The sequence below is a fragment of the Lissotriton helveticus genome, chromosome 1_1, assembly GCF_964261635.1.
Source record: "Lissotriton helveticus chromosome 1_1, aLisHel1.1, whole genome shotgun sequence".
Classification (NCBI taxonomy): domain Eukaryota; kingdom Metazoa; phylum Chordata; class Amphibia; order Caudata; family Salamandridae; genus Lissotriton; species Lissotriton helveticus.
Window position 1 is genome coordinate 1,995,894,156 of NC_136057.1, and position 26,815 is coordinate 1,995,920,970.

Here is a 26,815-nt window from a genome sequence, read left to right on the forward strand (position 1 = left end):
TGCAGACTTACATTGGCTACACTCCATGTTTTGATCGGCTGCTTTTACTAGCTTATTAAAGGACACTGATTTACTGTCTGGCAAAGTTAAATATATAAATCTTTCTGAGTCTACACTAGTAGTACTTGATACCCTACAGTTCTCGCAGTCATGCTGCCATTGATAAGAAAGGCCAAACAGATTATCTACATCTACACCTTCATCTTGCAATACATCAAGCATATACATTAAAAACTCCTGACAATCTTGCTGAATATTTTGAGAGAATTGCGTTTGACCTGAACATTTGTCTAACAGATTTCGAATTTCAGACACACTTTCTATTTTCGTTCTATCAGTACTACATTTCTCTAACACAGAATTCAACAAACAGCAAAATCTTTGACCCGAATTGATCACAATCTGTTCTTTTAAAGTTTCTAGAGAAAAGACAACATTAACCACTACATTAGCGTAGCAGTTGACACCAGAACTATTTTCAAATTGAAAACCAACAACATCTTCAACAGAATCCATTTTCTTTCTGCTTATAATTTCGGGTTCATCGACTTTTCGTCTTTTTGCTACAACCTCCCTACTATTGGTCACATTTCTTCATTTCCGGCCTACCACACGTTTCTCAAACAAAGGGTATTGAGGCAAATGTGGCGCATACTCTCTTCTTAACCTATTGTATTCCTTAACACAATCTAGATCCGCACAAATGTTTGTGACATCACACTCAATCAAGTACAATCCCGATAAAGTTCTGACTCGTGACAATGCCACATATGCCATACCCTCCTTGAACACAGAACTGCCAATATTCACCAATGCACTGTCTACACTTAAACCTTGCGATTTATGGCTTGTCACCGCATATGCCAAGCAAACAGGAAACTGCTTACGGCGAACATATAAGTCTTTTACAAGCAAAAACCTAGCAGAGCAACGACCAATTAGCTGTACTTCCTCAATGCCATCAAATTTAATTTTTAAAAATTCAATTCCATCTCTATTTCTGTATTTCTCAAAATCAACAACATTACCCATTGATCCATTTACCAGACCTCTTTCAACATGTAAATTCCTTCTAAAAATGATACGGCAATTTAAGCACACATTCAGAGTCTTTTCAAAACCAGCAGTTTTAGATATAGTCTTCTCTAATGAATCCAATTTAGATTTCAAATTCTCAGACAAAATAATTGTTGCTCCCATATGCTCTGTTCTGTCAATAGCTTCCAGTTTCACAATCTCTTGGTTTTCTAAATTCAACATTTTGTTGTTGAAGATGGCACATTCTGCAAGAGTTGGCATCAAACATATTCCAGATTTCTTCTCAGTAATTTTCCGAAAAATATTCTCTGGCAGAATGTCTTCTTCTGGATACAAATTTCACAGTAATCGTGCATGTAAAGCTTCTTTCCCATGCTTGGTCACTTTCCCGATTCTAACATCTTGTAGAATATTCTTGTAATCTTCATCCTTCGCCTGATGCATATTTTCACGCAGCTCAGCATAATTGAAGTTTAGCCATATGTTAACGTTGCCAATGCTCCCTAGGCACTTCCTGTTATCTTCATGCGTAAGCAGTTTAAACACTGGTTGTCCTTTCACTGGTGTCAGCTGCAGAAGATCACCGAAAACAATGATGTGTTTGCCACCAAATAACACATCATACTCTGTTTTAAGAACTTCCTGCATTCTCAAATGCACAAAGGCAAGCATGACATTAGAAACCATGCTTACTTCGTCAATGATAAGAAGTTTCATCTTCTTCAGGACTCTGGAAACTTCACAACAAGCATCTCCAGATAACTTGTGGTATTGTAATTTGTTATCATGCTCCACTGGCAGCATCAGTAGACGATGTAAAGTAATCCCTTTAATGTTATGTGCTGCCAGCCCAGTTGGAGCGGTGACAACACAAGACAGCGATGACTCTGTCCTTTTCTGCAGATAACATGAAGTTGCTTTAATTAGGAAACTTTTTCCAGTTCCTGCTTCTCCACTCACGTACAGTCGGACAGGCTTCAACGACGTACATGAGCACTCTTTCTTCTCATGACTTAATCCATGATCAATTTGGTTTGTAACTTTGTCATATATTTTCCTCTGCTCAACGTTGAGTTGTCTTTCCAAATCTTCTAAGTTAACCGCATCCTCCTGAGCATGTGCCATGGCTCTTTCCACTTCAATCATGGCAGTGGCAGCTTCATTTTCGATAACTGGTCCTCCTAATGGATCCTGACTCCATGAAACAGAACTCTGACTGTCCTGAGAACTGTCTCTAGCAATCTCGGCTGCAATTGTTGCTTCCTGCTCGATTTCCGCATTCAACATTTCTAGATATTTTGGAAAAACAGGACATTCTATGGTCTCCTTGGCTGCATTGAAAGAATCTTCGTAACAGAGGAAATCTCCAAGCAGTTCCTCTTCTGCACGCCAAGGCTTGAAAAGTTGCAAAAGAGCTAAATAGAAAAACTCTTTTCTTTCAGGAGATTCGCCACTCAATTTTCGATGATTTACCAAATGGCATTTTCTTTGCTTGACCAGACATCCCTCACTTCCAATTACAGCAAACACTCCTTTATCACCATCTTCTTTGATGTTCCTCTTGAATATGTAATTTTGTAGAACCTCATACAGACAAACATTCTCGAGGTGACTGCTTCTATTTGGATAATATGTATCCAACATGTTGGTCTTCAAAATATCTGTACTGTTTGGCTCCTTCTCTGCCAAATACTCAATCTCCTGTACAGGTTTCAGAACTCGATTAGGTGTTGCAGCAAGTCCAAGACTCACCCAAATTATACTCCTAGATTTGGCATAGAGACTTGCTGAAGATAACCGATCAGAACATTCGTATGTTCCGATTTCTCGATGCGACAACATCTTTAGACTGAAACTGTACAACTTCTTACTGAGGCTCTTTTCATGTGAAATGTCATCCCACATATCCTTTAGTTTGATCTTTTCTTTTTTTGTGATATAAGACGTCACATACCGAGCCACAGCCATACAGTTGTCAGCCACAAACTGTATATCCATGTTAGCATTCCACATGGACAAAATCACTGGGTTGTAGTCGTTGATGTACTTGGACTCTTCGTTTCTTTTTAAATTGTATGTATTTCTGGGTGATTTCCTCAGCACATTATGTCGCAGCGAAGACATCACATTGTTCACTCTTCCTTTAGATTTCACCGATCGTGGAAAACCAAAACGACATTTTGTATAGAACTTATTCTTGTTTCTGAATTTACGACGACAGTACTTTCCACAACGATGGTTTTGAAAACGTAAAACTTGTTCTCTTAAACTTTTGTCTTCCTTTGTGTTTGGAACAGCACATGTAGAATACTGTTCTATGAAACTCATCACTAAGTCATCCGGATCTGTTCCAAATTTGGTTGCATCTTTGATCCATAGCAGCATATGTATATGAGGAGCACCTCTTGCTTGATACTCCTTTCTCCAGAAGAAATCCAACACCTCTCCAAGAGGTGGATTTTTCTTGTTCGTAATGAAAGACATCATAGCTTCAAATCGATGATTGAAGTACCTGCATACATTGACTGGATCCAAAGAGCACAGTTCTCCGGGTGTCTTGAATTCGATATTTTCAATGTTTCCATTTGCCTCTCGTAGAAATTCAAGTAAGTCTTCCCAGCCATACTCGGCACAGCTGAAAGTGAGGAACCATGGGGGAGTTACTAAGTTCCTCAGCATACATTTTAAGTCACCATGTCGACTGTACCAATACTCATTAGTACCACGCTGACATGCCATGAGATTAATCAGGTGAGAATCCAAAATACTGTCTTGCACATTGACTTTATCCATAAAGTCCCTTGCCGAGATATTTTGCAGCTGTACACCACTTTTCAGGATGTGGTTCACTGCATAAGACAGTCCAGACAGATCACTTTCATACAGTAGATGAAACAAATAGGGAATGCATTGACGAAACCTAGGATCTTCTGCATACAATCGTAAAGTCCGGTATTCAGAAGCAGGAATTTGATCATGTCGCTCATCATATCTTCCTCCTCGACCTGTTGGAAATAACTGTGGGAAACACCGAGCTTCCAAACTTTCCTCCCAAACACTAATGGGACTTCCTTTGGCTTGTTTCATTTGAAACAACTCAATAGCATCCCCCATGACTTCTTTAGAATGCAAAGGATGAACACTATAATGTTCATATATTTCTTCATTTTTAGAGGCATCTACTTTCTCTATTTGTCCAGCACACAAATCGCTGTCCTCTTCTTCACTTAGTTCGTCTTCTGCAACACATACATTCTTGTAATACTCATTGTTTTTCATCAAATACAACGTTGCCTTTTTGACTTTTCTAACATCCATTAAATCTTGCCAGATTTTCTTACTCTTTGTCGGAACCCCATTAACTAGGATAACCAGAGGTTCCTCTTTGTCTACACCAATTGTATCAATATTTTTCTTCAAATCTAGAGGCAAATAAACAACTCTTCCCTTTAATCCTCTCTGTAAATCCGAAGGAGGCAAATTCCCTGTCTTAGGCTCCATTCTAACAATAGCCTGAAAAGGATGGACACTTTGAATCAAAATAGATTCATAAGTATTTAAATCCTTCAGTTCAGAAGGAATGTCAACCAATTCCAGATTATTATGAACTGCTCTAGCAGGCATCCGGTTTTGATTTAATTTGTTAAAACAATAAGTACACATACGTTGATCTGATCCTAAATCAAAACAATTTTCTACCATCAAGTATGTTGCAAAATCCTTCCATTCACTATTGTTTTCCATTTCACTTTTTGCATATAAATCCACTAACTTAGTCTGATTCTTATAATAAGTCCGTCGACAACACACACAAGTGAAATTAGGCCTCTCACTTGATTTCACCGTAAACGTGCAAATTTCCTTGAGAAACTTATCTGTACTGGAAATCTGTACACTCTCTTCCACATTACCTTCTTCTACTGGGTCAATTTCAACATTGTTCGCTTTACTAGTAAAGTAACAAAACTCAATTTCTTCACAAATATTCTTCACATCTAGTTCAGAACCGTGCAAAAGAGCAGAGCATAATTGTTTAAGCATAATTGCTGGACTCTTAGCATAATAAAACATTCTAACTAATTTCCTCACTTTATTATGATGCACTGCTAGCATCCTGAAATGATGAAAAACACTCTGGCATACTCTCCTGGAAAGACAAGCCAGTGAATGACCATGCAAACCTGTCACTTCTCTCACTCTGCAAGGATCTAATTCTTGCAACAACTTCATTTTCTGCTTCAAACTTTTCTTATTAAATGTCCGTACAAAATCACAAAGCAAATTGATGGAATCCTGTCGCACACTGCAAATACTACTACACTTCCAGGTGTACACTGGTCCCTTAGGACGTCTTCCTAAAACTTCATTACCTAACACCTCTTCTGCCTCTGTTGACACAAGTTTTTCTTTTTCAACTGGACAACCATCTTTCACTTCATAAGCACGACCACTGGTGTCAACTGCATGCACCAAATCATTATCCTGGAAATAACTCTCCTCATTAAAAAATGCCTCACAACTTGAACTATGCATCCATTCTCCTGAAAAAACTTCACAAAAATTACTACGATTAACTGTTCTCTTCCATCTACTATTTGTTTTGAAATCATAAATTTCCTTGCTTAGTTTCCTAATTCTATTGATTATCAAAATAAATAACTTTCGCTTAATTTCGAAAGCCTGATCAATAATTTTCTCTACATTTTTCTTTCTCTTATAAAAAGCCACTTTCTGTTGACCTTTCTTAATATTTTTTAACAAATTGCCAATTATCCTGTTGCGGAACATTCGTCTACGAATGTCCCTAAACAGATTTTTTCTTCTACTACCATGCACAGAGTTATCTCCTGCTCTAGCAGTAACATTTTTGAGTGGCCTTTCCTTCCCATTTAAATTGGCTCTCTTCTTCTGGACTAAAACATGTTCTGTACTGATACTTTTTCGTCTGCAAATGTTTCTTAAGAAAGATTTTGTTGTCTTACCCGGAGTTTTTCTGGTGACTTGACAAGTTTTTATTGTAGAGGACTGCTGCAAAGGTTTACCAAGGTGGGGTGTAAGTCGCTTTGCTTCTTTCATTTTTCTTTGCCTTGAGGGCATTTTTGAATTTTTCAAAAGATCTTCAGTTGAATCTGTGGTAAATATTTGTAAAAAAAGGTATTAACCACTATTTCCAAACAGTAAACCAATAACAGTAGGCAAACAATTAACACACTAGTTGAGGTATGAGGGCGTATTTACAAGGCCCTTACACCACTGTTGCGTCACTTTTAACATGGGGAAAATAACGTGAACGTGGCTCAAAGGCCTTATAAATATGGCCCATGCTGGCTATGAAACTCTAGCAGTACATATCAAGAAACCTAAATGACTTCAAGATACGTTTTTAAACACATCAAGTAAGCAAATTATTCTCCCTAAATCATGGGGTAAGTGACTTAAAATGCCGTAACACACATGGGGGCGTATTTACAAGGCCCATGCACCACTTTAGCGTCACCTTTAACATGGGGAAAATAACGTGAAAGTGGCTCAAAGTCCTTCTAAATATGCCCCATGCTGGCTATGAAACTCTAGCAGTACATATCAAGAAACCTAAAAGACTTCAAGAATCGTTTTTAAACACATCAAGTAAGTAAATTATTCTCCCTAAATCATGGGGTAAGTGACTTAAAATGCCCTAACACACATGGGGGCGTATTTACAAGGCCCTTGCACCACTTTTGCGTCAATTTTAACATGGGGAAAATAACGTGATCGTGGCTCAAAGGCCTTGTAAATATGGCCCATGCTGGCTATGAAACTCTAGCTGTAAATATCAAGAAACCTAAATGACTTCAAGAAACGTTTTTAAACACATCAAGTAAGCAAATTATTCTCCCTAAATCATGGGGTAAGTGACTTAAAATGCCCTAACACACATGGGGGCGTATTTACAAGGCCCATGCACCACTTTAGCGTCACCTTTACCATGGGGAAAATAAAGTGAAAGTGGCTCAAACATGAGAGCATATTTACAAGGCCTTTGCACCACTTTTGCGTCACTTTTAACATGGGGAAAATAACGTGAAAGTGGCTCAAAGTCCTTCTAAATATGCCCCATGCTGGCTATGAAACTCTAGCAGTACATATCAAGAAACCTAAAAGACTTCAAGAATCGTTTTTAAACACATCAAGTAAGGAAATTATTCTTCCTAAATCATGGGGCAAGTGAAATATTTGCTAAAGAAGCAGACACTTTTTTTCCTTGTCATAAATTTAAAAAGCATTCCTTTTCCTTAAAAACGATTTTCAAGTCATAATTTGAAAACACAGCACAGCTCCTATGTACAATCACACCCTTTCAGTACTAATACTTCACATTATCTCAATTACAATTTCTCAAAGAAACAAAATCTATTTGTAAAACCCTTGACACAAAACAACATTTTAAATATACAACTTTCTTCATAATTTTCTCCCTAAAGCATACTATTCTCTATATAAATTAAATGAATCTTTTCTCACCTTAGCAAATACTTTTTGAGTTTCAAAACAGTCTCAGACACACACCAATGTTTCTTTAGCAGAGCAAAGGGTATGCACTCCAGAGGCTGCAACCAACAAAGGCACAGAAAAGCTGTAATTCATCACACATATCTCTCATGTCACCCAATCAAAACTCTTCCCTCACTTTTTTCAAATCAACACCCTTCCCCCCTCTGCCCTTTCTGCCTTTTTCCATAGCAACTACCTCCTGAAAGACCTCTCATGTTTACAAGTTCACACAACAATGTTTCAACTGAACTCTGAACTCTCAGTACACCTGCTTATCCAGTGCAACGTCTCTTAAAATGATTTTTTCTTAACCAATCAAATTACATCTTTCAAAGAACTCATCCATGCACCCTAACTTTCTGTTTTCAGCAATCATAATCCACCAATCACTGCTACTGAATCATTAGCACTGAAACTCCACAGTTTTTTTTTCATTACAAACTCCTACTGTTTCAACTGCCATTTCATTCCCATACTTCATCTGACTGCAGCAGAACATTCTCTCACCATGTTTTCTGTCTGGATTATTGGACATAGTTACATCCTCTGGGCTCAAAGGTATGCTGTTAACAGAAATTTACACAACCTCAATTTACAAAATGTGGAAATTAACTGGATTGGCCACAGAGGATTGAGATGTCACCAATTGATACCATTGGTGAAAACCTTTTTGCATTTGCCAAACCCTGACCTGTTAATTGTGCAGTGTGGAGGAAATGACTTGGGCACTTTGACTGGGGTAGGTCTGGAAATGCTTTTAAAGGACACCTTTGAGCAATTGATGGCACTTTTTCCTCAAACTGCCTTGGTATATTCAAATATATGCCAAAGACAGAAATGGAGGTGGTCCAACCATTTTTGTTCACAAATTGAGAAATCGAGGAAGCATGTAAATAAGTCTGTTTTAGCTTACATGAGAGACCATGGAATGGGCTCCATCTACAACAATAACTTGCGTTACTACATGCAAGATATCTACAGAGGAGATGGAGTTCACTTCTCAGATGAGGGGAACAGAATTTTCATCCTGAATTTAAGACTATGTATTGGTACCTACTTATAAGTACCTAAATGTACCACAGACCCAAAAGCTCTTCTCAGAGCTACCCTAACTATGATCACTCTAAACAAATTTTAAATGTAACTTTTTAAAAATAATTTTCATGATTTATGCTTTCCAGAGCGCTACCCGGTTCGCGCACCGGACGCTAACCGCGCGAAAATTTGAAAAAAAATTTGTTTTTCTTCTCGCATATATGGGCCTCCTCAGCCACCCTCAGAAAACCTAGGGGGTCAGGATACGTCTGCCGAGCCCCCTTATACCCATTTCCCACATTGTTTTTCCTCCATCTTGTGATTAAATTCGACCGAAACACAAGATGGCGGACTCCCTTTACGCTACCGGTTAGCTACCCGGTTCGCGTACCGGGTAGCGCCTCTACCCCGAAAAAACAGATTTTTTTGGGGATTTTTTTTTGCCCCGTGGGACCCTTTAATAGCCCCCTCGTCAATCCTAGGGGGTAAGGAGGGGTCTACCTTGCCCCCTTTCATTAATTTCCCCCTTCGTTTTTCTTCACCTCTTGTCTCTCGATCCTACCTAAAGACAAGATGGCGGCCGCTCCGGACTTTTAGAATGTTGACAGACACCGGAGAGCCAATCAGCTTCGCTTCGCGAAGTTCCGTTACGCGTCAGGTACGCGAACCGGGGCGCTAACCGGAGCGCTGTTACAGATATATATATTTTTTTGAACGTTAATTTATCAAAATCCACTGGAGCACATATATTGAGACCTAGCAAAGGCACATCGGGCAAACAATATCTACAATTTTGCCAAGTTTCATGGAAATCCATTCAGCCGTTTGAGCTAAAAGTGAGTCCAACCGCCCTATGGAAAATTGCATGGGAAAACCGCGTTTTGGGACCCCCCTTTTTTCTCGGCCCCCCCTTAACGAAACCCCCCCAAATTTTCAGGGGCTGCTCAGAAACAAAATGTTCCATTTTCCTGCAAATTTCAGCCAATTCCGTCTTCAAACGGCAAAGTTATTCGACATAGAATTTTCAAAAATCCCATAGGAAAAAAATCCTAACTATATATACCTACTGGCGACCGCTAGTAGGTAATGTAATATATATATATATATATATATATATATATATATATATATATTGATCTCTATGTCTGTGTCAAATCTTGACATGCAAATCTATCAATTTGATTCTGTTCTATCAACAAATACAAGCCGTACAATTTTTTAGGTCAAATAGACATGAAAAATGCACAGCAGAAACCTATAAAAATACATTTCCTACTTAAATACAGGTAAATTACTTTCAGAGAGCCCTATATGTAGCAATGTAGATAAATCAGTTATTCGTTTACTAATACACATAATATATAAATTACCTTATTTAGACATTAAAACAGAAGATCAATGGATAAAGAGTTAAAAGGACAACAATGAGTTGCTAAATAACATATTTGACTAACGTAATACTCAAGTAGCTGATATCCTCTATGTGAGAGGTAACACTTCCAACCGCACCCTGTGTACTCTGTGGGTAGGGGATTTTAATTTTGCATTATGCAATTTTAAGAACGCAAGGGTATTTGGTCTGAAAAATTAGGAAGATCAGTCAATAACCCATTTTAAACACTCAATATGAGATGTTTTAAATAATATTTCTTTCAAACAGCACACAGACAATAAAAAAATGCCCTACACGCTGCACCAAGAAATAGGGACACGGTGAATACAGCACGGATGTATTATAAGGTTACACTTAAAACTAGGAACGGAGAGTATAAAAGTAAAGCTTGGACTGACTTATTGTTATCTGGTTCCCTCAGGAACTCAAAAAGGTATGGGAAGTTACTTCCCACTGTTCACTGCTGGTCTAGAAAACAAAATTGATTGTTTAATTGCAGGAACAGAGTGGGTTGCGCACTTTTAGTGCATTTTTAGTCCCCAAAGCAAAATCACTGACGCAGAGGAAAGGGGTATTGTTGCTTGCAATGAAATGGCACAGGGTTCTCATTTTAGTCATTCTATCTTGGTTAAAGAGGTGGCGCTAGTGATAGCTCAGTACATATGTAGGAAAGCCCCAGGCCCGGACGGAGTTCCACTTGATCTTTTTTAAAATAATCCCCACTCTAGGCCCTAATTTTGACCAATATCTTCATTGCCTCTGTTCTTGGTCCACTTCCCCGCTTCATGGATAGAGGTCATTGTGGTCCCTATATGAAATAAAGGGGATGGAAATTACCCACTATGCTACAGACCGATCTCTCTGATAGATACTATAGCCAAGATCCTGGGGAGGGTGTTATTAGCCCGTTTGGAAATATGGGCTAGTGATAATAGCATACTCTGAAGAACCCAGTATGGCTTTAGACATTGTTGAGGAACTGTTGAGCAGTGTCTAAAATTAGCTTTAATCGTTAGTAAGTACACTAAGTCCATGAAGTACTCATAACATTTGGTCTTCATGGGCTTGCCATATGCTTTCAACATTGTAAACTGCGATAAGCTCTGGAGCATGATTGGGTATGAGGGTGGAGAAGCCCTTTGTTATCCTCCTTTGGAGACTACATCAGAATACTACAGTGAAGATCAGCTATGGTCTTGAAGGTGATATCACTGACCCCATAGGCTCGGTCCAGGGTGTACTGCTGGGGTGTATCCTTGCCCCTTCCTTGTTTTGTGTACACAGAAATGGACTGGAGGCTTTTTTATTGTAGAAGGAAATAGATTTTCCAAAGGCCAGCGTTTTTTTATTTTATTTTTTTTCTTCTTCACCTCTTCGCTTTTTTATGAAGATGATGCTGCCCTCCTAGCAAGGACAGCAAATAGCTTACACAGAGAGCCTTGACACTTTTGCAGACATTATGAAATCTCTAGATTTGAAATTAATCCTCAAAAAATCGTATGTGTCCCAAAATCACCAAAAACTTTCCATCTGCAAAAAACCCCATTGGATAACGTCACAAAATGTTCCTATTTAGGAAACCTTTTAAATAATTTATTCAAGCAAAATCTTCTCATATCATTAAGGGTGCAGCAAGTTAACAGGGCAATGGAAACTCTTTTTCGCTTAGTAACTATGCTGTTCCAGAAGCCCGCTATAGAAATGAAGATACTATGTAGAGCAAAATGCATGTCAGTTGCTACATAATTGGTGGGAGTATAGGGGTACACAGACTGCACCAAGCTCCAACTTGCATTGAATGCCTTCCTTAGGAGGCTTCTCGTCGTCCCCCAAGGGGCCTCAAACTTTTTTTGTCACTTTCAAGTGGTCTTGAACTAACCTGAGGATTGTATACCTCTTGCTCGGTTATTATTATGGGTCAAAGTGTATTCTACTGCTGAATTAGAAATTTCCTGGCAAATTCTGTCAGATAGTTTATCTACATGTAATATTGAGAAGATCCGTGGTTAAGATGCATCAGATGTGCACTTAATGTTTTGGGCCTTGTTGATCTTTTTGAACACCCAGTTCATATTTTACCATCAGCGAAAGCTCAAGTCAAGAAAACTAACTGGGGAAGGACCCTGGCCAATCGTCAAAGATTCGCCCCCAAGCGACTTATTCAATTAACCTAGGGCCATATGTATCATTCCAAATTGGAATCTCAAACACCGAAATTCGCAGAAGTGAGGGTCAGAGTCCCCGTTCTCTGTGGCCAGTCTTACATCCAGCTTCGACCACAGGCCATACAGAAAATGACTGGAAACCTCTAGTACGATAAATGGTCAACAGCTGAACAATGATGAGTAATCGAAGGCCTAAAGGGAGGCGGAGTTAAAACAGAGTGACAGGTATGGATCTACATGAACAGGCTTTAAACCAGACTGAAAAACCATCTACTCAAACATAGAATGCTGAAATCTGACCTTTCTTGAATAACTCCCTACAGAAATGTTAACATGTTTGAAATTTCTAAATCCGGCTAACCTCACATCCCCCATTATGTACTACGGGGCAAATTTAGTACGGAGGGCAAATGATTGATGCATGTCAAAATTCTTGGAAGGAGAACTTTGTAAGGGGGAGACGTTGGCAGTGTGTATTTGATAATAGATAATTTGGGAGTCTGTCTGGATTGGGTAGCTTGTGAAAAACATTCATAAAGACAATGTTGGGACACAGCTAAAACACAAGGCCAATAGCCAAACAAAAGGCAGTATAAGTCTCAAAGACAGAAAACGCATTTTTGTTCTTCAGGCATTTTGGCAACACTTATATACCTAGACTTACAACACATTGCTCTGCGTTACCTTGATCAGTGGGCCACCGAAAAACCAGAGCAAAGGACATACTGTACGTGAAATATTTGATTCTTTGTCATTTCCCATGGCCTTAGGATTATAATAAAGCAACTACGTAGCAACTCAAAAGCTTCTGGTACAAAAGAACTCCTGATCTTTTCTCTCATAGGATAACATCATTTCCCCTGACGCTAGTGGTATTTTGAATAGCAGTCATTCCACTAAGCGCTATACAACTGCATGATGTTGGTTTCACTCAGGGTTTTCACACTGGACGTGTGTTTTGGAAGAGGAAGAGGTGGAGCCACACATTGCCGCTGTTGCCCCCGCCGCTGCCGCTGTTCGCAGTCCATGCACGCGGTTCGACTGCCTGCCTGCAGTGCCCTGTTTTGCTGCGTGGCTGGACTGCTCATTATCCTGCCGCTGCTGCTCGCGGTTTGCGGCTTGACTGCCTGCTGTCTTACTCTGTGGCTGGACTGCTCAGTATCTCAGTACCCCGGAGTGCCTGCCGCGGTTCGCGGTTTGACTGTTCTGAATGTTTGCTGGCTGCGCCACGTTCTGTGCTTTTTTCGCTTGTTCTGTCGTAGGACTGTCGGATTGCTGGACTGCTCCGTACCCCGGTCTTTTACGACGCCAAAGTCCTGCTGTTCCACCGAAGATCCTAAGACATTAAGAACATAAAACCCACCGCCTTCTGCTGCCTCCTTACCTGGTGCCTGGTGCTTCTGGTTCTGCCTTTGCCTGCTCTGGCCCAGCTCCGGTCAGGATCATATTGGTACATCGATACCGGACTGCTAGCCCGCCGTGTGCCGGGGACAAAGGCAAATTTTGGTGGGCTGCGGACCCACTGAGGTGAGAGCTGCGGGGGCGGGGGGGTTGGTTCACGCCTGGTGTGTTTGGTAACCTGCAGCGTGGGGATTGTAGAACATGCCGGGTAAAAAGCATACGAAACAAGCAGCACTGAAAGCGATAGCGAAATACAGTTAAAAAAAAAAAGCCTGCGAGAGGTGCGCGCGCGCCACTGCAGGCATATGTCTTCAATTATCGCGCCCGTATCGGCACGATAATTGAAGACACATGGGCTTTGGTGAGCGTAACAGACACCAATAGGCCATGGGAGGAGCTACGCGACCGCCCATGGCGTATTGCGTGTTCTGTTTTAAAAATACACGCACACAAAGCCCAATCAAAATGGACCTAGGAAATAACACGCACGAGAATTTTTAAAACCCCGAGAAAAGGACTCTGGCCGAGACCTAAAAATAAATTATTCGGTGTAGGGGGGGAGCAGCATGGAGAAGAACAGAGTTTAAAGATTGATCTGGAGTGACCGGTCCAGCAAGTGCATCCATCATCCAAGACTGAATTGGATCTCATATATACCTCAGCCTCCCACTCTGCAGTGTATGCTGTACTAATATCTCCAACATGGTGATGTTCAAAATTCCTGCCACCAGTTCCAAGTATCGGGGCACTCACTAGGGAGCCAGGAGCGTGCCAGCACAAGTCTTGCCAGAGAGATTGCAAAAAAATAGAAACCTGCTAAATGGTAAGGGATAGCTAGTGAGTGTCCCAGGATAATCCGTTTCAGATCCTTTACCACCCGGTGATTTGAGATGGTATACATTTTACCAAAAACAAAGCACAGGACGGGACAAGAGACACATATATGAACAGTATTAGCAGCCCCTAGAGCACACCGGAGGCAGCATAACAGAGCTTCATAACAAAGAGGCGGTGTGGAGTATTATAAAAGTCATTGATGAATTTAAAATTATGCACCTCAACATGTGACCCTTTAAGAGCAGACTGCGCCAGAATTTTACTGCACCTCAGATCAGCTGCACTGTTTAGAGAATTTGGCTCCATTTGTTTGCCCTATCCTGAAATGGATCCTCCATGTGTTCTGCTGATAATTTCGGTCATATACCATGCCAATATTTCTCTTTGCTGGAGTCTTCACTACAAGCTCTAGTAAAGAAGAATTATCAGAGTACTGGATCTCATCTACATTGAGACTAGGTATGAAGTGTCAAGCTTGGAAATACCTGCAGAAACAATTGTGGGGAAGAGAATACTGCGACTTCAAATTCCCGAAGGAGAGTAGCACTCTGCCCTCAAATATTTTGACCCAGGGTGAAGAGTTTTGCCCTCTACCAGTTCTCATGAAAACAGATATGCACACAGAAGGGTAGGTTGGGATTGTGTCTGTAAAAGGTTAACTGATTAAGTGATATAAGATCAAAGAATATACTCTTTAACGATCCCCAAATAAGATTCAAAACCTTTGGTGTCTTAAATCGGGTTTGTTTAAAATACATTGTGTAGATGATCTCTACACCTGGAATGGTTGGTCCCACAGTGGCAAGAAGTCAGTGAACATTCACTCTTGTAACCACGTCCCCAACCCAAAACCAGGCGGAGACATGAAAAGAATGAGGCGAGGTAAATAAATCACAAGTCCAGAAGTGAGACACCGCCTTCCTCTTTGCTAAAGAAGCTGAATCTTACATCAAAGTTTCCTATATCACCAGATAAACTTTTGCCATGAAATCTCAATCCTCTTGAAGACCACCAGGAGAAAAAAGCAGGATACAACAAAACAAATAAAGGTAATTCGGGTGGATAATCATTTTGATGCGGTTACAATGTCCGATCAAACCTAGATGGAGACGGTTCCTTTTAGTTAAAGTATTGGCCGAGTGCTGATGAAGTTTCCCATAATTAGTCTCAAGAATGTCAGCCATGTGTAGCAAAAGAGTAATCCTTAAAGATGACCATCTGTACCCATCTTTTCTCATGACAAGGGGTAATACCATTGGACAAGACCTGCGTCTTATCTGTGTTAAGCTTATATCCAGAGACTTTCCCAAATGTTTGAGCAGCCGTCACCACCGCCTCTAAACCTCTAGTAGGAGTTAAAACAGCAAAATTGTCTGCATATGCCAGGGCTTTAACCTCATGCCCATGTATCCACAGGGGCTGAATTGCCGCTGACAATCTCAGGTATTGGACGAAGGGCTCTATATATAATGCAAATGGCTGAGGGGAAAGAGGGCACCCCTAACTAGTACCTCATGAAATGGTTATAGGATCTGAGAGAGAACCGGAGCATCCTTGCAGTCAGCCCGATAAAAAGATGTTGAATTCTGAAGATAAATCAGATTAGGGGTGAGAATGGGTGATGGTGGTGGATCCAAATGCTATCAGGGACATTTTTGGGCAGTTTTATCACTCCCTCTACTGAGACGACTGTTCTTCATCTACCGATGAAATTCTCCAATATACTGGGCAGTATCTCCAACATAAATTGAGCCAGAGTGAAAAATCAAGGTGCGAAACACCCATAACTTTCTCTAAAGTTACATTTGCTATTGGTTCCCTGGCTAAAGGGAAGGCCTCCAGCCTGATCAGATCCTGCTGGAATTTTATGCCACCTTTTTTCATATCGTGACCCCATTCTTTAGGGATCTGTTTGACTTGTTTGAAACACTCGGCCGGGTACCTGTGTTTTGGGGAGAGACTGACCGTTAATTTCCTGAAAACAGGGAAAGATCCAACACTTTGTGGGTGATACCTCCCCATCTCTCTTATCAATGCAGATTCAAAGATTTACACGCAAATTCTTGTGAACAGGCTGTCTGCAGTTATCTCGGGGTTGGTCGATCCAAACCAGCATGGTTTCATCCCTAGACGGGACACAACATCTCACGTCAATATGGCAATCAGGTCCTTGGAAACGATCTCCTCTTGTGGGGGACCAGTGGTCATGATACTTCTAAATGCAGCAAAAGCCTTTGACCAAGTCTCCTGGCTCTTCCTATGGGGGATAATGGAGACCGTGAGACTAGGTTCAGGATTAATAGTTTTAGCACTGGAACCATCCTTTATTCTAACTGAGAGGATCCATCTCATAACTTCACTATTTTCAAAGCTGATCAGCTGTCTAGCGCAATAATCTTTAACTACCTGATCCATCATTCACTTCCTGAGCAATGCCCACAGAGCAATAGACTTCTCCAGAAGGGACTCAAACCGTAGCCTATGAAGCATCCTAGATTGGACTCTAAAGTACCAAGAGTTCGGCAGTCCTCCATCTCCGCCGCCAGCATAGCCTTTCATTGACAAGCCACGATCTGAAGCATTTGTCCACTGCATGAGGCCTTACATGCATCCCAGACGATGAAGGGTGATGCTGAGTGAATAATAAACTCCAAGAACTCTCGTGAGAGCTCATAGTATCAATATTTAAGATGTCTAATAGACGTTTATGCTCGAATGTCCACCTCTGAGGTCCTGATGCCTAGGTAGGCCTGGTCAATAGAATAAATAGTTAGAGAATTGCAGTAAGTGACAGCTTAGAAGATGAAACTAGCAAGTTGCCAATTAGAAACATATCAAGCTGTGACAGGGATTTATGAGGAGCTGAACGTGAAGACCGGTTCTTTCGGTTTTAAGGCGCTTGAGGGGTGCTCTGCAATTCAGTCGAAGAGCCAGATCTTGAGGTCGATTCTGAATTGAGGCAGTGACTGTGAATGCCTGAGGTACAGAAGTATGGAGTTCCAGGTATTTGCAGCAAGGTAGGAGAAGGATCTTCCTCCAGCCAATGTTTTTCGGGTCTGTTGGATAGTGGCCAGGGCGAGATGGGCAGAGCGCAGGTGTCTGGTCGGTGTGTAGGAGAGGCAGTGGTTGAGTTATTCTGGTCTGGTAACGTGTAGTGCTTTGTAATGTGTGTAACAAGCTTGAAGGTGATTTCTGTTATTGACCAGAAGCCAGTTGAGGTCTGTCAGGTGACCGAATATGTGGTTTCGGTGGGGGATGTCCTGGATAAGTCCGCCAGAGGAGTGCTGGATGCACTGCAATTTCTTTTGGAGGTTTTTGGTTGTGCCAGCGTAGAGAGCAGACAGCTTGACTATGGAAATGCAAACAAGCGCCTGGGTGACACTTCTCCTGGACTTGGTGGGGATCCATTTGAACACTTGAGCAATATATACAGGGGTGACTTTCACACATTGGTACTCGTTGAGTAAACAGTATTACGCAAACACACAGGCCGTGCGAATACACGTACACTGTACCATCTCTCTCCTTCTGTCCTCAGCCTGAGATTGGTCCAAAAATAAATCTTGCATTCATTTGCATTAAATGGTGGATGTGTGTGCATCAGTGTGTGATACTAGACAGTTGTGTCGGATGCTGTGTGCTTGTGAGCAACACTATCCATATTGAGAAGAGCATTTTGATTCTGGGAAGCACCGTCTGGTATCAGCATTGTGTGATCTTGGGCGGCACTATGTCGTATTGGTATGGACTGATTCATACTGGACCCTGCAGTATATTAATGGGCAGCATTGAGTGATAAAAGTTTCGGAGGTTTATACTGTGTATGACTTTGTCATCCTGAGCACCTGCGTGTCATACTAGTCAGCACTGCTTGATGTGGATTTGCTGCTGCCTATTTAAAACAAGCTTGCGAAATGAATCGAATATGTGTGTGTTTTTAGTCCATTGATTAACTGAGTTGTAAACCATGGAATAATTTTCTGCACAACTCTCCCTTATGCTCGATGCTAAAACATATTACATTGAGCATACATAGCTGTAGTTCATATGTGGATATATTATTTCATGTGTTTGCAATACATTTACACTTCTGTGTTGCTGTATTCCTAAATAAATTAACAATAAGCACTGGCCGTTAACGGCAGTCCACCCATTCAAAACGTAACGTGCCCTTTATATACCCAGCTACTTATTAACACAAAAACATTATTAACAAACCTATTTAAATGCTAGTGCTCCGTCCTACAATGACGCATCAGTATGTATGTTGCATCGTTTTGATATTTAAACACGCTTAGATTATTGTCCATGGGGACCCTTCCTCTTTCTGGAGGGATCTGTCAACTTACTTTGCTTTCAGCCTATTAGAGGGATGTTTCAAAAGAAGTCTGGCTTGACTACAGACACAGAATCATAAACATAAAGCATTCTGCCAATTAATGACCCTGTTTCACAGTAATGACACTGTTCCGGTGTCTGTATTAGCTTATATTCAGTGCCATTTAATTTTTTATCGAGGTGAAATCAAAGAATGTCTTTTAGTTCAAAATGCATTTTTCATTTGCTCTTTTTTAGGTCGGGCTCAAGACAGCTTTAGCTGCATTACCCATGCCCTCCCGAGTTACCAATATGCCTGCTTTTGCAACCTGAGACTCAACTTTCAAAACAACCAACTCGTCTTCTTGCATCAGGAGCTGTGATACAGTATTTTTTCTGCTTGAACAGATTCCAGCTGAACCAGGAGAAAGGGATGTATCAGGTAAACACTATTTCGACTGCTGCACTACCTTTCAGCCACATATTAAGTGTTTTTATTGACGACAGTTTTCGGTTGTACACATGCATTTCTCACCTGCTTCAGAAGATGAATGCTATTGGATACTGTATTTGACCCAACTTGTTAGGAAAGTGTGCATTGCTGAAGTGTTGGAAGATGCTTCCAAGGGAGGTGAGCGGGGGTTGTCCTTTGTCATGCCTCCATGTCTATCAGAACCTTTAGGACAGTGCTTCCCAAACATTTTAGAATCACTACCCAATTTGTAGAATTACACACTTTCGCGACCCATCTAGCTTTAATGGACATGATGCGGGCGATTTTTTTAATGACACTAAAGCATTGCGTGGTAGCGCCCTGTCATTTACAGACAGCACATTTTCATTGAAATTGTTCCTACATTTGCACGGACGCAAAGTTTTACTGATAAAGCTATATATAGCACATAATTGATAATGCATGGAAATCAGGTTCCAGTGAATATTTATCATGTGTGCATCACCAAGTATGATGTTTGGATTTGTATTTTGATCCTATTCAAATCTTTGTTTCCACTTTTTGCTTCAGTTTCGCTTTGCTAAATTTATTTTATTTATTTATTTATTTATTTATTTTCAAAGTTTTATATAGCGCGAACAAGATCTTCACAGATATCAGAGCGCTTTACATAGAGGGGTACATGAGGGAACATAGTCAAAAAATAAATCACTAGATCATACAGTACAAATAGGTGGCTACAAAGCCCATCACGAGAGTAATAAGACAGCTCATACAAATAAGTAAATGGGTCAAGCATGTAGTACAGATCGGTGCAGGGTGTTAACAGAGTTCGAGATAGTAGATCAAGTGTATTTAGCCATGAGGATAGCTTTTACTTCCTTTTTAAATAGTGTAGTGGAGGAGATAAGCCTGGTTTCGGGAGGGAGTGAGTTCCAAATCCTAGGCGCCAATCCTGAGAAGGAGCGCTTGTATGTTTTTTCCTTCCTGAATCTTCGAGGTTTCAGCAGAAGATTCTTTGTGCCTCTCGTGTTTCTAATACCCCCAGAGATTGTCAGTTTCTGAGCGAGGTAGCCAGGTGAGTTTAGGTGTACCGCCTTGTGTGTCATGCAGGCGATTTTCAGATGTATTCTGGCTTCAAAAGGCAGCCAGTTCAGGGAATTCAAGTCGGGGGTTAATATGGGAGTGCTTTTTTGACCCAGTGATGAGTCTCGCTGCAGCATTCATAGAAGCTCTTAGTGGTGCGGTAGTAGTTAGGGGGAGTCCGCAGAGGGCGGTGCTGCCGTATTCAATACGTGGGATGACTAGCGCTTGTACTGCTGTTTGGAAGTCTTTGGCTGGGAGGTAGGGTTTAAGTTTCCTCAGAGTATTGATCTGGAAGTTCGCTCCCTTTGTTGCCTTGCTGATATGTTGCTGCATGTTGAGGTTGGTGTCAAGTGTTATGCCTAAGGATTTTGCTGAATCCACTATGGTCGGTTGGACATTGAGTGCTGTTAGGTGCTTAAGCCATGTTTGTGTGGTAGATATTTTCAATGTATACAGATAATTTGTCTGTATTTACATTTTATTGTGTGTTACAAAACACATGATATCCTACAGACTTTTCTTTCACTTGCACCCCAGCAGATTGTACATAATTCACTTTACTTTTCTTTTTATGAGAGTTAACATACATCAATCTCCATATTACAAAATAAGCAGCAATTTGCCAAAAGATATGCCTGACATTAAACTTCTGTCTTTAAAGCTCAGTAAATTTGATGAGATAAATACACAGGTTAAAGCAATCTTTATTTATAGCTTGCATTTTCATGACACACCACAAATCGGCTCAGGACCCACCAGGGGGTTGTGGCCCACAGTATGATCAGACATTTGTTGTATGACCCATTCATTTGCATACTATAAGTCATTAAGCAAGAAATTAAAAAAATAGCTCTGTTTTTAATATCACAGCATGCTGCACACTGCTTCCCTCACTGTTATTCACAGTTGAAAAGCTCTGTTTTTAATATCACAGCATGCTGCACACTGCTTCCCTCACTGTTATTCACAGTTGTTCAGATGTAGTGGCAGTATCTTCGTACTCACAGCTACTTTATCAGGATCTGCAAGGCTTGATATACATAATGGTAGTAATTTAATGTCCTCCATTAGTGTAATATCAACCACTTGATTAGCTTCCAGAGGATTTACCGCTGCCATGTATCTTCTAAATTTGTTTTGGAACAGCAACCACACAATCACTGATGCTGCTGTTGACCCTTCTCATGTTTCATACCTCAAACCAGTAATACACATACTGCTGTGCTCTTTGGAATTATTGGTGTCACATGAGGAAAATTCCTAACCCCCAAAAGGAATCTGTCACCATATCATCGCTCACCCCTCTCACTGAGTTATGCTTGTTTGAAAAAGGGTTTTGTGAGTCAGACATTCCAGTCATAGAATCTGTTGTCAAGAGATAAAATGCGGAACACCACCCTGAACCCCAAAATCAGTGCACACACATTTCCACCCACATATATATCCAAGTATTTACCAACAGATTCATATTTATTATGCAATGTTAGCCTACAAATAAAATGTATAAGAATTAATGTACGATCACTAGTAACTCAGTGAACAAAACAAATAAACTAGTGAACCCTAAATATAGTCAGTCATATTTCATCATATATCACTTACGAATTACTTTAAAGCAAACAAGTGTTCCAAAAAGAATATTCCCTTCTCTCTTCTAAACATAGGCCAAATATAGGATCATCTATCAAGAGTCTCTAATTCTTGAGAATGGAAGGTGTCAGCATGATCAGACTCCAGTAGGAGTCTTGGAAAAAGAAAATAAGTATTTAGCATTACGCTGCACACTTGCAATAAGAGGGTAAGCAGAGAGGTCTGTGCCTTGCAAAGTCTAAAGGGAATCCCTGTATACAAATTTAAAAGTAACAGGAGATTCAGAAATGTCGTTATCTTCTTTCACTCGGCCAAGGATCAATAAAATCATTACTTGAGTGCATCTGCAACATCGCTTCAGTTTCCCAATGTATCAATCTGGGACTGCAGTACTGATTCTTGAACATGTTGCCATCCTGATACATTGATTTTCTATGTTCTCTGCCAAGTTTTCCCATCAGCCTCTCTATTAGCAGTATAATACAAACAATAAGCCTTTCTCTAGCAAACGAAAATCATGATAATAAACCTGTAAGAAAAAGAGAACATGCAGCCAAAACCAAAAGCATTTCGACTAAGGCCTGTAGTCAGGTTAAGTTTAACAAAGCATCTAATGTGCACTTCGAATACATGGTTATATCTGCACATGTGTAAATTGGAGAATAAACATAAAACAGGAGTTAAAAGAATGCATGTTTACATATGCAAATATACTTGAAGTGTAAACATGAATAAAGAATGTGTGTTTAGATTTTTAAACTGAACATTAGTGCCCACGTGAATAAGTCACTAGTGTTCATAGTGAATACATTTCATTAATGCATTTAAATGCTTCACACATGTTAATGAAGTTAAGCCACACAGTGAATATAATGTTAAATGCAAGTATATAATTTCATTTCTGTGACATGTAAGAGTGGAGCCTAAAATGTGCTGATTCAATCCCCCCTCTGATGGCGATGTTAGCCATCACAATCAACTTATGAATCTTATCAGATGAGACCAGTTCAAAATCCTGATGTTTTCAATATTTTTTATCTAGAGTTTTCCAGGTATTTAATGTCATCATCGAACCTACAGTGACTCGCCTCTAGTTCCACATCCTTTCTCTTTCTTCTTATTCCTCTCCTTTCCTGCTCCTTTCTTTTTGCTTTCATGTACTTGTACCCCTTAAAGATTACACATAGACAGATTGCACAGAAGGCAATTATCACAAGGGGTTTCAAAATGGTGCCACAATTTCCACTTTAAAATTTCCAAACCATTTGCCTACTGAAGTGAATTAATTTCTATTGCGGCCCAAGCACTTGTAGCTTCCAACTGCTTCAAATCTCCCTTTAAATCTATAATGTTCCAACTGTACCTCTTCACTCTTGTGGATGGTATGCACGTATAGCATTGCTGAACCTTCAGCATCTTGCAGACTTCACCCTTCTTCGCGTGAAGGGTATATAACGCAAGATGATTCTGCATTATCACAGAACTTAGAGCTATAATTTCAGCATCCACCACTAACAATGACGTTGTTGTACTGTTATGTGGTTCCTCCAAATTTAGAAGAACTGATTATTAGATCATAAAAAGGTCATAATAAAGAGACTGAGACTTTTTATATAATCAGTAAATCTGGGTTTGGCATGCTCACAGTACCACATCTGTACCCCTAACCTTACAGAGTTATAGATTTTGTCAGTAACCTCGAACATGACCACTCTGATTCCCAAGGAATGTGTGCAAACTGATTTATCCCTTTCGTTTGCTACTCCTGCCCAAGGTATCGCACAAAGAAGTTATGATAATGCATTTTCAAATGTTCATTGTAAAGCTCTAATCTTTGTAAGTAAAATTTGAACTGCGATTATTAGAAAGATTAAACAAATCATTGTTATCAGCATTATTGAAAAGGTGAAAAACACATACAATTCAACCAAGTTAATTGTTCATAATGTTTCTAAAGTTACTCCTATCTATCACTAATACTTTTATGCTAAAGAGAGCATGCCAGGAGTACCCATCTGACAGACTTGTTGGCATGATTGAACACCATACCTTGGTACAGTGTGTCAGGAAGCCACCTTTAGTGCATTAACTAATGCACCCTGTCTTGAATGGGCAGGCTTGCACACCTCTTGCACTGCTATCTTTCTTCTCAGAATGAAGGTCAGGGACTGCCGAAATGCATCTCAGTCACAGCTCACAGACAGCTTCCATGATAGCTCAGGTCTGAAGTGAACCTCCCCCCGACTTCGGCATGAACACTGTTTAGTTAATAAAACTACAAGATTATTGCACTGTGCCAGAGTCACAGGACAACATCTTTAGTTAGTCTGGGGAGCAGAAATTGTGTCCTACTAGCAAATAAATAAAAACAATGGCATTGTGTTTTAGTATGTATGTTCCTGATACTAACTATGCCGACTAAAGGGTGACTATGGCTATCAGAGATAAATGCATGCCTGTACAATCTTGAATTAGGGGAAAGCATGTGCAAACCACAGTTAGAAAAAGATGCTAAGTTAAAAAGCAGAGCTAAAAAGGCAGACTAAGTGGAATTTCTACAACACCCTTCTTCGTCGGATGAGACAACTATATGAAAGTACACAAGAGCTATGAATATATGTAAAAAGCCATGCATTTCAAACAAACTTTAATAGTATAAGCAGGCGCATAAAGCCAAAAAAAATCAAATTAAAAAACCACACAAGCTACTAAAAATTAAACATTTTTAAACGCCTAAAACACCAATTAAGGAGTTTAGAAGGCATCCAGTTCAAAGGAGGCATCTCAAAAATATCCACCACATCCACTTCCAGAATGCCCCAGTTTGGACTTGCATCTGCAGACTCCACACTAAACAGAGACCTGAAGAGCAAGATCTAAAGGACAAGGAGAATCAACACCAACCCATTGAACAGAAGCGGAAGGCAACAGTGGCAGGAGTGCTGCCTCCAGATAGGTCCCATCTGGGAAACCTAAAGTTGAAGCAGCATCGGACATAGGTGAAGGGGACTCAAAGTAAGCATCTGGCAGCAAAGGAAGCATCATCACAGGACAACACAGATGATGCGATCACAAAGCATGCATGAGCAGATCTATATCCCTAGACTATAACAATTGCATAGCAAGGCATAATTTGAGTGCACACTCAAAAGAGCACCAAAGGCAGTGGACCACAGGCTACACACTCTGGAACCACACACGTAGGAAGGACCAGTTCCCATTCAGTTCCAATAACAAAGACTCTCCAAAGTACTGTAAAATGTTTTCACGATGCAGAAGGATGTGTGGCAGTTCTAATACCGTGAGGCCTTATTGTGGGAAATCAATTGCCAAGTAACAAAAATAAAACTACAATTTCAACCAGAAGGAATAATACAATTGAAATACCTCCAAAAGCGCTTGAAAACAGTGAATGTTAAAAAGACACGATAACTCCAAGCACTCTCAGAAATGCAGTAACAAATCCATACCCAATAACTTTAAAAGTGTGCACCACTCCAGCAGTTTAAGAAACATTGAAAAGACAGTGTACAAGCTCCCCAAAATGCTTTGGCATCTGAGTTTATAAAAGTGATCGTTCCTCAGAAGAGGATAGCCACTATGTGGATGACTTGGCCACAATATAGCAGTGATAGTTACCAAATGTAAGAAAAGCTCATTATCTGCCAAGAAACCCCCTTTCTTCTAGGAATACTACCATATGCCACATGTATCAACCAAGTGCCAGAAATAACAATCATATACCAAGGTTAATGGCAATGTTATGTTTGGGAAGGGCACCAATTGTCAGGGATGGCTACCAGTTGTCAGGGATGACATCATATGTCAGGGAAATTCAATAAGGGATGCCCATCATTTAACTCAAGTACAGACCAATTATCAACCATCTGCCAGAGATAATACTTTATGCCAGGGAGGCCCCGACATCAGAGATGTCCAACTTTATTTAGGGTTGTTTGTGGAAGGGGTAGCAAACATACATAAGAAGTGGCTTCCATATGTCTCTACGGTTCACCCTAAGCCAGGAATGCCCACCAAAGTTCAGAGATAGTCAAAAGATGCCAGGAAGACCACAAGGGTTCATGTGTGGCCATCCAGTATTTGTGATGTCTACATTATGCAACGGATCTCTACCAGATGTTGGGCATAGCCATTTATGCCAAGGAGACACACTAATATCAAGGGCAGTATGCCGTTTACAAGAGTACCTACTATGTACTGCGTGTGTTCAGCAGATACAACAGGTGTCCTCCGTATGCACAGATCACAGATAATAGGTGTGGCCTCCAGATATCAGAAGTGGGCTTCCTGTGCCAATAATTATACACCTCTGCCCAAGAGAATCACCATATCTCAGGAAAGCTCACCATCTGCAAGGAAAGTCAACTACATGTCTGTTATATGTCAGGTGATCCTTCAGTGCCCAAATAAGTAAGGTAACCAACAATTTTCCGGGAGGGCTAAAAATATCCTAGGATGCTAACAGCTGCCAGATGAGTTTACATATGCTCACACATTCACACACATAACAAACTGCAAAATCCATTTATGCGGTTATGCACTCATATCATTTGTGTTCATGGATACACTCACACGTACGCTCTCGCCCTTCTTATCCCTGCTTCATGGGCTGTGATGCTTCACTTCAGCAGTGGTCGATGGTGGTTCAGTACTTGGGTACTACTAGACCAATGGATGTCCTGTTTTGCCTGCTTACCATCTAAAAGTTCATGCAGCTCCTGACAGGTCCTGGTAAAATTGCTAGGTATTGTCATTAATTTTGGTGCAGGCTACGAGGCTAGCCAGAGAAAAAACAGAAGTCAGGAAATGGCCACTGAACATGAATAATAAGGCACGCCCGCAAGCATGCCTGATTCAGCAAATACTTTCTATGTTGGTGTTAGTGCCAATCTGCAGCTGGATTACAGTTCCAGATAGGCGGACATGGCCCTTCTGATGTGGCAG

General features: G+C 40.5%; 1 protein-coding gene across 4 annotated transcripts in view; it reads left to right on the forward strand.

Annotated features, from left to right (window-relative positions):
* LOC144755443 (putative ferric-chelate reductase 1) overlaps positions 1-26,815 on the forward strand; it is a 552,454-nt gene that overhangs the window by 70,392 nt on the left and 455,247 nt on the right. For all 4 annotated transcript variants that reach the window (XM_078644381.1, XM_078644371.1, XM_078644398.1 and 1 more), the window contains one exon: positions 18,979-19,162. In XM_078644381.1, coding sequence (XP_078500507.1) covers positions 19,154-19,162 — 9 coding nt within the window. In that variant the 5' untranslated portion in view covers positions 18,979-19,153. The remainder of the gene's footprint in view (positions 1-18,978; positions 19,163-26,815) is intronic.